Consider the following 12,517-nt stretch of genomic DNA (forward strand, 5'->3'; position numbering starts at 1 on the left):
TCCCCGTCCATTGATCCCGGGAGCGTTGCGGGAGCCCGGGGCCGCCCCGAGCCTTTAAAGGCTCCTCCCCGAGCGGCGGCCCCGGGAGCGCCGCCGAGGGGAGCCCGGCGCCGGTGCAGCCCCGACGGCCGGTCCGGTGCGCTCCGGGCGGCGGCGGCGGCGGCGGCGGGGAGCCCCCAGCCCCTCGCCGGCCCCGAGCCCAGCCACGACCCCGACCCCCCGACCCCCCGACAGGGCGCGCCCGGCTCGGGAGCGCGGAGCGGCGGCAGCGGGAGCGGGAGCGGGGCGCGCCCTGCCCGGCCCTGCCCGGCGCGTCCCGGCGGCGATGAGCCCGCTCCCCGTCGGCAACGGCAGCGCCTGGGGGGCGGCAGCCCCGGGCCCCGGCCCCAATTGCAGCGGGGCCGCCATCCTGAGCCGGCAGTGGGCGGTGGGGGCCGCCCTGAGCCTCACCGTGCTGGTGATCGTGGCCGGGAACCTGCTGGTGATCGTGGCCATCGCCAAGACGCCGCGGCTGCAGACCATGACCAACGTCTTCGTCACCTCGCTGGCCTGCGCCGACCTCATCATGGGCTTGCTGGTGGTGCCGCCGGGGGCCACCATCCTGCTGAGCGGCCACTGGCCCTACGGCACGGTGGTGTGCGAGCTCTGGACCTCGCTGGACGTGCTGTGCGTGACGGCCAGCATCGAGACGCTGTGTGCCATCGCCGTGGATCGCTACCTCGCCATCACGTCGCCGCTGCAGTATGAGGCGCTGGTGACCAAGGGCAGGGCGCGGGCCGTGGTGTGCCTGGTGTGGGCCATCTCCGCCTTCATCTCCTTCCTGCCCATCATGAACCACTGGTGGCGGGACGGCGCCGACGAGCAGGCGCTGCGCTGCTACGACGACCCGCGCTGCTGCGACTTTGTCACCAACATGACCTACGCCATCGTCTCCTCCACCATCTCCTTCTACGTGCCCCTGCTCGTCATGATCTTCGTCTACGTCCGCGTCTTCGCCGTGGCCACGCGGCACGTGCAGCTCATCGGCAAGGACAGGGTGAGGTTCCTGCAGGAGCTCCCCAGCCCCGGCTCCAGGGGCGGCCGGCGGAGGCGACCCTCCCGCCTGCTGGCCATCAAGGAGCACAAGGCGCTCAAGACCCTGGGCATCATCATGGGCACCTTCACGCTCTGCTGGCTGCCCTTCTTCGTGGCCAACATCATCAAGGTCTTCTGCCGGCCTCTGGTGCCGGATCAGCTCTTCCTCTTCCTCAACTGGCTGGGCTACGTCAACTCGGCCTTCAACCCCATCATCTACTGCCGCAGCCCCGACTTCAGGAGCGCCTTCCGCAAGCTGCTGTGCTGCCCGCGCCGCGCCGACCGCCGGCTCCACGCCGTCTCCCAGGACCCGCAGCACTGCCCCTGCGCCTTCAGCCCCCGGGGGGGCCCCTCGGGGCACGGCAAGGCGGCGGCCCCCCTGCGGCACGGGGAGGATGGCGAGGCTCGGGGTGCCGGCAGGACGGAGGAGACGGCCCCGTCCCACGGCAGCGCCCACCAGCAGCGGCCCCTGGGCGAGTGCTGGCTGCAGGGCACCCAGACCACGCTGTGTGAGGACGAGTGAGTACCTGCGTGGGCTGGGGGGGCCGCTATGGGGGCACGGGAGCGCGGTCTGGTGAGCACGGAGCTGGGGAGCAGGAGGTTCTGGGGGGGCTGGGGGTGCGGGCTGAGAACCTCTGCGCTCTGCCCTAAGCCCCAGCCCCTCTGCTGGGCTGCAAAACTGGGGTCCTCGGTGCCCCCCCACTCTGTCCCTTCCTGGGGAGTGCCCCCGCCACCAGAATAATTCATTCTCTCAGATAACACCGGCTGTAAATAAGGAAGAAAATCAGCCAGGCAGGAGTGTCCCAAACCCTGGGATTTTGTCCCGTTTTCCACCACTCCCGATTTCTTTCAGGGAACCCCCCCGCGTTAGGGCGGGCCGGGGGGGGTCTCTGGCTGCCGGTCCGGGCTCCGTGTGTCCCTTTGTCCCCTGGTGGCTGCAGTTTGGGAGGGGAATTTATCCGCTCGCCCCCGTCCCTGCAGCCAGCAGCCCGCGCGGGGCTGTGCCCTGCCTGCGGTGTCACACTGCTGCGATGTATGGGGTGTATGGGGTGGTTTTTACCCCCGAGCTTTTTATTAATGTCCCAAAATGTGAATGTTTTTCAGCACGGGGGATTCCAGCTGCCTTCCTTTGGCCAGAAACCGCTCACCTGAGGGCAGGGAGGCTGCTGGCAGAGCCGCTGCTGGGGGGGGGGTGGGTGGAAGGAGCTGCGGGGAGGATTTCGGGGGGTGGGTTTCGGGAAAGGATCGGACCCTGAGGACCCGGGGCAGCAGCTCCTGGGGACGGTGGCGGCTGTTCACGCCCTGTGCTCTCCCGTTGAAGGTTCACCGGCAGCGAGACGCCAGCAGGTCCCTCGGTGTGACCGGGAGCAGCGCAGAGGAGGGAGCACAGTAAGTGCGCTTTGCCTTCCCGGGGGGGGCAGCCGAGCCGTGGGGGCCCCCCAGGCGTGCAGGCGGCCGCCCCTCGTCCCTGCAGCAGTCTCCTCTGACCAGCTTGGCCGTCCCCTTCCCTGGGGGAGCGCAGCTCTTGGCTGGCCCGCAGGCATGTGCCACTTGGGGCGCGTGAGCCTGACGCAGGCATCTGCTGACCGTCGGGGGTGCTGCAACCCCCCCGGAGCAGCGGAATCGGCTGTGATGGCTCTATGGGGACCAGCACTTTGGGGCTGGCTTTAGGGCAGGACCCCCTCTTTGCACGCTCCCCTTTTTGGGGGGGGGTTGGTTGTGACCCCCAGGGGCTGGGGGTGCCGCGAGGGGTGCGCCCCGAGCCCCCCCCACCTCCTCTCGCCTCCTTGCAGGGCCGGGCGCTGCGACGGGGACGCTGCGTGGGGACAGAGGAGCAGCACAGGGGGTGGCGGCGCTGGAAAGACCCCCGGAGAGGAAGGGGGGCACCCGCTCGGGGAGCACACCGCGCTCCTCCGCTGCCGGAGAGCTGAAGCCAGCAGGGAAAAAGCTCCCGAGCCTCCTGTCCTGAGGCTCCCCACGGCAGCACGGCCGCCAGGGACGGGGGGGAAGCTGCCCCCGTGCCCCCCGACGTGGCCGGTGCTGGGACGTGGCGGCCAGCGGCTCTGCTCCCCCGCAGGACCCTGCCCTCCCGGCCGTGTGGGGAGAAGGGTGCCCTAAAAATGAGACCCCTCGCCGGGTCCTGCCCCCACCGCGGCTGCGAAATTCCCGGGGCCGCCGCGATGCCGGGAGCTGCAGCGACACCGCCCGCTGGGGAAACGTGCGGGGAGCGAGGGGACCCCCGGGTTTGGGGCAAAAGATGCGAACCGAGCACTTGTGCGATGGACACGGGGCCGTGCCGCGCGCCCCGAAACCCCGGGGGTGCCCGGAGCACGGCCGAGAGCAGCCGGGGCTGGGCAGGGATGGGGAGCCCTGCAGGAGGGGGGGTCACACTGGGGGTGCTGCGGGTGCAGGGGGTGAGGGCAGCGGTGCTGTGCTCTTTTTAAAGCCTCCGTGCGTGGCCAGGAGGGCGACAAAGGGTGGCAGCACCTACGCAGGGTGTGCGCAGAGGTGCCTGTGGGTGTCCGTGCCTGTGCCACCCCGCCTGGAAACGCGGCGTGGTGACCGTGAGGTTTTTCTGCCTTGTTTTCCCCCCCCCCCCCCCGCTGTGTGAAATAAATCTTGGAAACCCCTCCGTGATGCCTCCAGGTCTGTGACAAGCAGAGGGATGGGGCCGGGCGCAGCCTCTGCGGTGGTTGTGCTCCCACCGGGGGGCTTTGTGCCCCCTCCCGGGGGGCTGTCAGCCTGGAAAAGCACCCAGAAAAAAAGCCACCCCCACCCCACCACCATTTGGGGACTCGTACAGATAATTTGGGAGAGGCCGGGGTGGGGAGAGGCTGAGCACGGGGGCAGTGCTGAGAGGGATGGGGCAGCACCGGGGGCATCGCCCCCGTTCCAGCAACCCCCGGAGCTCTGGGGGGCGCATTGATGGCACCTGAGGAGAGCTGCCGAGCACCTGGGCTGCATTCCCAAATTGCCAGGTCCCCTTCCCTTTATTTGCGGCCAGCGGGGGCTGCTTGGGGTTGGTGCTGGAGGAAGGGACGCGTCCTGCTGTCCCCGGGGTGTGCGGGGCAGGGGCAGCTCCCTCCGAGACCTCTGGGTTGTGCTGCTGCTTCAGGCACTGCCCCTGACGAAGCGCTGGGTGAAAATCGAGGCTGCGGGGCGCAAATTGAGGCTGCGGGGGTGCTGCCAGTGCTGGAGGCTTGGGCAAAGGCTGCCCTGGTCAGCGGGAGCCGCTCCGTGCTGGGGGCGCACCGAGCACCCCGTGGGGAGGCTGCTGCTCCTCGGAGCTGGTTGTGTCTGTGCGGGCACTTTGCCGGCTCCTCCTTTCCCCAGGGGATGCCCAAGCGGTTGGGGGGTTTATTCCTCATTTAGCCCTCCTCCCCTAGCCGAGGGGGTGCTGCTCCAGCTGCCTTCACCCCTTGCAGACGGCAACCTGTGGTCTGGGGGCTTGGGAGTTTGCTCTGAGTGCTCTTAAGTCCCGTTTCTTCCAGGTGCTGCTGTTGCGGACCAGTTCCCCTGTTTCACTCTTTCCTCCCCTCCTTATTTCACAGGAGCCAGCTCCCGGGGCTGGACCAGCTGTAGAGGATGAGCTCTTCTTTCATCTCCAGGTCGCTGTTGGAGGAGAGGCCAGTCACCGCCCTGTGGGGTGAGCAGCAGCAGCAGCCCCCACCCCAGTTTCCCTCTTCTTTGGCTTCCCCCCCAGCTCTCCATCCCAGCTGCTCTGCTCCCTTTGAGGCCAATTTCCCTCTGCACCGCAGCAACCTGTGCTCCCCTTGCTGTGCAACCCCCGGGGGGCTGAGGGTTCCCCATGGCACAGGGGCACCCCATGGGCCCGGGAGGTGCCAGCCCTATGGGACCACCCCGGGGACACCTGGGGACACCCCCTCTGCCTTCCCCACACCTGGGGCTCGTGGGGGGAGCAGCTCCTGCGTGCAGGGATGAGGCTGTGTGTCTGCAGGCTGCGAGCTGGGCACGGGCACGCGGCGCTGCGTGCTGCAGGAGGACGACAACTGCCTGGAGCACCTGGTCCTGCTGAGGACGGTAAGGCGCACGGCACAGCTTGGAGCCCCCCTTGGCTGTGCTGGCCCAGGACTGGGCTCTGTGTGCCATGGGGCTCTGCTGGGCTCCGCAGGTCTCCCTGGGGGCTGGCGCCAGGGATGAGCTGCACGTGGTGGCCGTGGAGTCGAAGAACACGTACGGAGGCTGCAAGCCGGTGCCCATCGCCTCGCTGCGCGGCTCCGTGCTCCCCATGGTAAGGGCAGGGAGGGGGGGCAGCACCCTGAGAGCCACCCAGCCTCGGTGGGGGGCTGCACAGGGGTCTCCAGGCAGTGCTGGGGGCTTTTTGGCTGTGTCTGCAAACCTTTTTTTTTTTTTCAGATCAACCTCAAAGGCCTGGAGTTTGTCCCTCCGGTCACCTTCGTGCTGGAGTGTGGAGCTGGGCCGGTCTATCTCAGCGGGCAGCACGTCACCCGTGAGTCCTGCTTGGGAGTGGGGCTGGGGTGGCACCAGGGGTGCTCACTTGGCCCTGCGGGGCTTTAGTGTTGGCGGTGTGTCTCCTTGTCCCAGTGGAAGATGACCACAGGTACGAAGCCCATGAGGAAGAGCTGTCGGAGGAAGATGCAGATGATGAGGACGATGCCAGAGCAGCGCAGGATGGGGACTAACCGCAGCTCGGGGAGGATTTCTGCGTCCTGGGAATGCCTCTGGTGGATGGCAGGGCCGTGGCAGAGGCTGTTCTGTGCCAGGAGCTGCGGGTGCCTGGCACCAACCAGGCTGGGCCCTTGCCCAGGGGTACAAACTGCCTCTGCTTTGCGTCCTTGCCTCCTCTCCCTGCCCACTCTGTTCATAACGTGCTCTCAGAAATGCTCCCCCCTTCCTACCACTCCTCCCACCAGGCTGGGGTCACCCCCAGCTCCCCGCGCTGCCCTGGGGGCTGCTCTCACCCCCTCCTCCCTCCCAGGGGCATCGCTCTGACGGGTTCCTGCTCAGCTGAACCGAGCAGCAGCACGTTGCCGTCTGCACAGCAGCCCAGGGGAACGCAGCCAAAGGCTGCTCAGAACCAGCAGCTGCCGAAATAATTCAATTAAAGCCCCTCATGGAGGAAAATTGCCCCAATCCATCACGTGTGTGACGTTAGCTGGCAGGGGATGTGCCTTGGAAGGGGAGTCCTGAACCTGCTGCGGGGGGGTGGGAAGGGAGCAGGGGTGTGGGGTGGGTGCCCCCCTGGGTTCCCCAGGAGTGGGGTGGATGTGAACCCATCCTGCTGAGCCCAGCAGGATGGGGCTGTGTCTGGCACAGCTCTGTGGTGTGTGGCTGTGGCACGGCAGCATCGCCAGCAGGTGGCTGTGGCTGAGCTCTGCTCTCCTTTGTGAGCAGCACTGGGGGGTTTAGTGCGAATTGAAGGCAAAGTGGCACCAGGCAGCACAGCCTCTGCTCTCCTCCAGCCGCCTTTTCTCTTCTTTGAGTGCCCAGGCATGCACTCTGAGGCAGCAGCAAGCGCTGGGGACAAAGCTTTGCACACCCACTCTCATCTCCCCCTGTAACAGTGCCACTTTTGTGTCCCCATGCTTGCGTTTACCAACTTGGTTGAAGCTCTGGGATCGTGGCAGTGGGTGGGGGCCAAGGGAGGCTGTGGTGGGACTGATCCTGCCCAGCTGGCAGCCCCTTGCTGTCCTAGCGAGGCCCTGGTGAATTTGTGGCTCCTGATTCCTCAGGCAGGAATTAAATGCACCGTTAATTGGAAGTCTTGCAGCTGCATTAAGACATCTCGCTGGGTGCAGATTAAGCCTTATAAAGAAATCCAGGAAGGAAAGAAACACAAAGTGGATTGAGGTCGGTGTTGCTGAACTTGCACAGTGGCCTCTCCAAAGCCCCGTGCTTGTCGGGGAGGTGCCTGGTGGTGAAGTGCACAAGCAGCTGGCGTGGTGCTGGCTGAGCTGCCCACACTCGAGCCAGAAATCTCCCAAAAGAGCCGGAGGAATCCTGGGGACAGCAGCAGCTGGCTGCTCCTCTCCTGGTGTCCTGCACCCCACCGTGATGCTGCCCATGCCAGCCCTCAGCTGCCCCGTGTGCCCGCCCTGCTCTGGGTTTATTTCCCCAGCCCAGTGCGAGTGACGTCCTTACTGCTTTGAAAAGTCAATTAAAAGGTGAAAAGTTCCCTCGTTGTGTGTTGGCAGGAGAGGAGTGTCGCTGAAGGGCATGCCAGGGGCGATGCAGCACCTCGTGGGGGCCAGCTTATGGAGCTCACTGGGTGCAGGTGCACAGGGACGGAGCTGTCACCCCACACAAACCATGACCCCATGCAAACCCCAAGCTCTTGCTGGCCCCAGCTCTGTAGGACAGCCCGGACAGCCCCGTCTGTGAATGCTGTGTGTGTCCCTGGGTGCTCACAGCCTCCCTGCACGGGGGGGCTGTGCTTGGGCTCTGCTTTCACCCCCTCCCCGCGGCTGCAGAGTGCTCGCCGTGTCCTGCACGCCAGCATCGCGTGGAGGGCTTTGGCATAACCATGGCAACTGCCAGGTAATTAACAGACGGCTCTCGATGTCATGGGAACAAACCAGGAGCAAACAGCGGGTGCTGGGCCGCACGCCTCCCTGCCCCCCGGTGCAGGATGTGGCCCGCAGGGCTCCATCTGGCCTGCCCCAAAACTGGCTCCGTGTGTGCTGCCCCTGGGGTGGCACCGGGCAGCCTGCATCCCCTGGGTACCCATGGCAGGTCTGGCACGAAGAGGCAGCCCCCAGCTCTCTGTGCCATTAATGCCCAGCACGGATATTTAATTTTTATTAAATTAACGCCAGCCCGTGACACAAAACCAGGATCTCATGTTGTGAGTGCTGGGGGGTTAAAGACTTTCTGTGGAGAGTGGTGGAGAGTATTTCTGGCAGGGAACGGGATGGTAAGAGTGAAATTTTAATACAGAAGCTGCTCCATTTGAGGTAAAAGCTCCTCTAAAACTGATGAAAACAACAGATTGTGCCCCAAAAGCTTGGAGGAGACCACGGTGCGAGGCATCACCACCGGTGCAGGGAGCAGGGCTGCCTTTTGTTCCGTCTCCAGATGCTCCCTTCGTGGCGGGGTGCCCTACCAGGGCGTGGGGCTCACGGGAGCTGACCTAAACCCACAATTAATGCAAATTCGGGCTGCCGAGCTTGCGGGGGGCTTCTGGGCAGCCCTGCAAAGCTCCGAGGCTGGCTGCGATTCTCTGCTCGTTTCCACTGGAGACTCGAAACCTGCGGCGGGGTTTGCGCTGGGGAAGTTGTGCACGTAGAACAACGGCTGGCACAGAGAGAAAGGAACGCGGCTACGAGTCCTGCGCTGCCAGAGTGGGAGATAATGCATGGAAATAGCTCGGGAAATTAAAGTTTGCCTGCAGCGCGTTCGGAGATGATTCAGTGGGCAGCAGGGGAGGGAGGGGACGCGTGCGGGAGGCAGGGCTGCGCCTGGGGCGCACCGGGACCCGCTCGTCCAGGGCTCTGCCCGCCGCCGCTCTGCTTTTTTGCCCTGGATTTTGCCTCGAATTCCCTCCTCGCCCCCTGCCCCTTCTTCAGAGCGGATGAAATGAGAGCGCGGTGCTGTGGGAACACCTCGGTGGAGCCGCTGGAATCGCAGCAGAAAGGCGATTCCAGGCGGGCTGCTGCCGGCGCCGACCTCGTAGGAGAGCGCGGCTGAGCTCGTTAGGGGCGCACGAGGCTTCAGTGAGCGCAGAAGTGGCAGAGCATCCGTATTCATTTCCCCATTAACGTCCCCTGCGATTTCCAGAGGCATCAGGAGCGACTTTCGGGCTCGGCTGCTGCTGCCGGGAGCTGCCCGTGCGCAGGAGGCTGGGCGCAGGAGGGGCAGGCTCGCCGCGACGCTCGGGCTGAGGGCTGCAGGTGAGTGCCTCCTCCTCGGGGCTGCCGCTTTTTCCCCTTTTTCCTTCTCCCCACAGAGCCGTAGGCGCTGCTCAACCCCGTGCTGCCTCTCCTAGGGGGCCGTTTGCCAGCGTCGCCTCCTTTCTGACCCTCGTTTCCCATCTCCCAGGGAGCTGCAGCGAGGAGCCACCACCCCAGGGAGCCCCCCCGGTCCCCAGCCTGGTGTGGGGCAGGACCCCCCGGGGTGGCTCAGCCGTGAGGAGGAGCAGGATGCGCCCCACGGCCACCTGAACCCTGCGACCAGCAGGTTTTGGGGGGCCAGGACGTCCCAGGGAGCTGGTTAGGGTTGAAGGGGCCATGGAGCCCAGCGGGGATGGGGCCAACGCCACCGCCTCCGAGCTCGCCCCGCAGAACCGCCCCAACGCCAGCGCGCAGTTCACCGGGGTGCAGCTCATCCAGTCCTTCAAGCCCCTCATCATCCCCTGCTACACCCTCGTCGTCCTCGTCGGCATCTTCGGCAACTACCTGCTCCTCTACGTCATCTGCAAGTCCAAGAAGATGCACAACGTCACCAACTTCTTCATCGGGAACCTGGCCTTCTCGGACATGCTGATGTGCGCCACCTGCGTGCCCTTCACCCTGGCCTACGCCTTCAACCCTCAGGGCTGGGTTTTCGGGAGGTTTTTGTGCTACTTCGTCTTCCTGATGCAGCCCATGACCGTCTACGTCTCCGTCTTCACCCTCACGGCCATCGCGGTGGACAGGTGAGGTGGGTGCAGGGGGTGGCAGGGGGGGGCTGGGGTCTGGCAGGTCCCACAGCAGCCTGCTGACGTTTGGTGCGGGCACACTTCTGGTGTTAACCCTGCTGGGGACGTTCCAGCCCCTCCGCTGGTCCACATCAGGCAGTGGGCAAGCTTCGCCAGACTACGGACGCCTTTCCTGGGGGCTGGCATCCAGGGGGCTCTGTCTGGACCAAGCCCTCCCTGCTTCAGGGGATGCTGCTCTCCCCGGTGGTGCTGGGTTTGGGAACGTGAGCCTCCTGCCTCCCCCCGCCGTGGTTTTTTCTCCCAGGTTTTCATCCTGCGCTGTGTAAATTTGCATCAAAATTACCTCGTGGCCGGCACCTGGATGGAGAGTGCTTGCGCCTGCTGAAATGGACAGGGGCAGGACGTGGCAGGGGGCTTGTTTTAGGAAATCTGAGTTTCCATAGATACGTCGTGCCATAAAAGCAGCCTCGGGCCCTGCGGGGACGGAGCAGAGCCCAGAGCAGCAGCCCCAGGAGGGGCTTGGAGCCTTCCGGGAGGGTTCCCCTGGCTCTGGCTGGAGGGCGAGAAGGGACTGAAGTGGGGAAGGCGAAAACAGGGCAGATTTAGCTAGAATAGCTGAGAAAACTTTGAGTGTTTGTGAGCCAAGCTTCCATGGTGGTGGTGGTTAGGCATCCAGGAGTTTTTGCGCTCCAACAAAGCTGCTTTTTTGGGGTGAGAAAACCAATTCTGTGTTTTCCCCACCAAACAGGCACCCACAAATCACACTGCCCTCACCCCTCTCATACAGCAGCCTCGGGATTTGCACCCGACGATGGCTTTGGCACGAGCCCTCCGGCTGGGGCTCAGCTTTGCTGCAGCTCTACCGTCTATTAACGGGATATTAACCATAACGGGGTGTTAATAACGGGATGTGAACAATATCCCATTATTGCTGCTGAGCGGGGAGCTCCCCGGACGCAGCCGCTCGGTCACGGCCGCAGGGAGAGGAGCGGGGGGCGCACAGGGGAGGGGAAATTGGGGGCTGACCGGGGGGGTTGCTCGCTCGGTGCTGCCTCCAGCCAGAACGGTGTTACAGGAGGGGTGCCCTGCTCCCCAAAACCACACAGCGGGGCACCCCCGACCCCATGCCACGGGGGGGTCTCCCCCTCCCCTGTCCCCGCAGGTACTACGCCACCGTGCACCCCCTGAAGAGGCGCCTGTCGGTGGCCGGCTGCGCCTACGTGGTGGGGGGCATCTGGCTGCTGTCGGGGGCGCTGGTGGCGCCGGCGGTGGCGCACACCTACCACGTGGAGTTCCAGCAGCAGGGCTTCGCCATCTGCGAGGAGTTCTGGGTGGAGGAGGAGGCGCAGCGCCTGGCCTACGCCTACAGCACCCTGATCCTCACCTACATCCTGCCGCTCTCCGCCCTCTCCCTCTCCTACCTCTGCATCTCGCTGAGGCTGCGCAACCGCGTGGTGCCCGGGCACCCCACGCAGAGCCAGGCCGAGTGCGAGCGCCTGAGGAAGAGGAAGATTTTCCGCCTGGTGGCCCTGGTGGTGGCGGCTTTCGGGGTGTGCTGGCTGCCCATCCACGTCTTCAACGTCATCCGGGACATCGACATCGGCCTGATCCACAAGCGCTACTTCCTGCTGATCCAGCTGCTGTGCCACTGGTTCGCCATGAGCTCCTCCTGCTGCAACCCCTTCCTCTACGCCTGGCTGCACGACCGCTTCCGCGGCGAGCTCAGGAGGATGTTCTCCTGCCAGCACCGCGTCCTCCCCGCCGCCACCTGCGCCGCCGCCGGCGCCATGCTCTGAGGGTCCCCCACGCTCCGCTCACACCCGCGGGGGTCACCCACGCTCGTCCACGTGGAGCCCGATCCTTCCCTGCGGTGGAGGCGAGGTGTCGCCCCCCGGCACGGCTCCCCCTCTCCCCGGTGCCCCCCAGGGGGGGTGAGACCCCTGGGCTCTCCGCCGGTGCCGCCCCGAGGTCTGTGCGCCCAGCCCCGGTGGCCAAGGGGTACCTGGGGATAAGGGGGGGGACGGGGCTGGGGTGGGCAATGGGGCTCCGGAGAGTGCCCGGGGAGCTTCGTGCTCGGTTTTGGGGCCGCACGGGTGTAATTATTGAGAATTAATCAAGGGAATGGGGCTGTGTTTGGCTGGAACAAGCTTTCGGGGCGGCGATTTGGTGCCCCTCGTTAAGCGTGGCCTGTAATTAAATCCACTCCTGGTGTTGGAAATGGGGATTCTCCCGTGAGATTGTTTGCAGAGGGACGGCTGCTTTGGGGTGACCTCAAAACGGGCGAGGGGACGGCACCGGGGACAGCACCCCTGTGGTGGCAGCCCCCAGTAACCCCCAGTAGCCCCCATAAACCCCAGTAGCCCCCAGTAGCTCCCAGTAATCCCCAGTAACCCCAAGTAGCCCCCAGTAGCCCCCTTCCACACCGAATGCCCCCCCCAGCAGTGGGGGCGGTGCGGGGGGGTCCCCAGCGCCCACCCCCTGGGTTTGGGCAGGGGGAGGTGGGCGCAGCCGGGGGGGGCACAGGGGAATGGGGGGGGGGCTGCACCCATGGGTGGGGGGACAGGAGGAGGAGGGGGCTCCATGCACACCCCTGCACACACAGCCATGCACACCCACACCCGTGCACACCCCTGCGCACACCTACACCTGTACACACACAGCCCCGTGCACACTCACCCCCCCCACACACCCCCTTGTGCACCCCCCCGTTCATTCACCCCCCCCATTCACACCCGCACACACTCACGCTCCCCAGGCCCCGCCCACTCCACGAAACCACGCCCACCATCCTTTAACCACCCTTCCACAAACCCCGCCCACCATCAA

The 12,517-nt window shown here is 65.5% G+C and overlaps 2 protein-coding genes across 2 annotated transcripts; both read left to right on the forward strand.

Moving 5' to 3' along the window:
• The first annotated feature begins 212 nt into the window (after positions 1 to 212).
• ADRB3 (adrenoceptor beta 3) lies at positions 213 to 6,188 on the forward strand. Its single transcript, XM_082779614.1, is given in 7 exon segments — positions 213 to 1,593; positions 4,626 to 4,653; positions 4,657 to 4,720; positions 5,033 to 5,115; positions 5,207 to 5,326; positions 5,452 to 5,545; positions 5,641 to 6,188. Coding segments are annotated over 7 exon segments (1,755 nt in total). The 5' UTR covers positions 213 to 325; the 3' UTR covers positions 5,739 to 6,188.
• A 1,820-nt stretch (positions 6,189 to 8,008) lies between these two features.
• LOC309887656 (prolactin-releasing peptide receptor-like) lies at positions 8,009 to 11,676 on the forward strand. Its single transcript, XM_082779563.1, has 2 exons — positions 8,009 to 9,688; positions 10,854 to 11,676. Exons 1-2 carry the CDS (start codon positions 9,282 to 9,284, stop codon positions 11,485 to 11,487), a joined length of 1,041 nt encoding a protein of 346 aa, XP_082635689.1. The 5' UTR covers positions 8,009 to 9,281; the 3' UTR covers positions 11,488 to 11,676.
• Positions 11,677 to 12,517: the final 841 nt, after the last annotated feature.

Source organism: Aythya marila (genome assembly GCF_965140915.1).
Source record: "Aythya marila genome assembly, chromosome: 26".
In the NCBI taxonomy this organism is placed as follows: Eukaryota; Metazoa; Chordata; class Aves; order Anseriformes; family Anatidae; genus Aythya; species Aythya marila.

Excerpts from the sequence above, each read along its gene's own strand:
- LOC309887656 (XM_082779563.1), top strand. The coding sequence starts at position 9,282 with ATGGAGCCCAGCGGGGATGGGGCCAACGCCACCGCCTCCGAGCTCGCC. Across the intron at positions 9,689-10,853 it reads ACGGCCATCGCGGTGGACAG|GTACTACGCCACCGTGCACC; the intron begins GTGAGGTGGGTG and ends CTGTCCCCGCAG.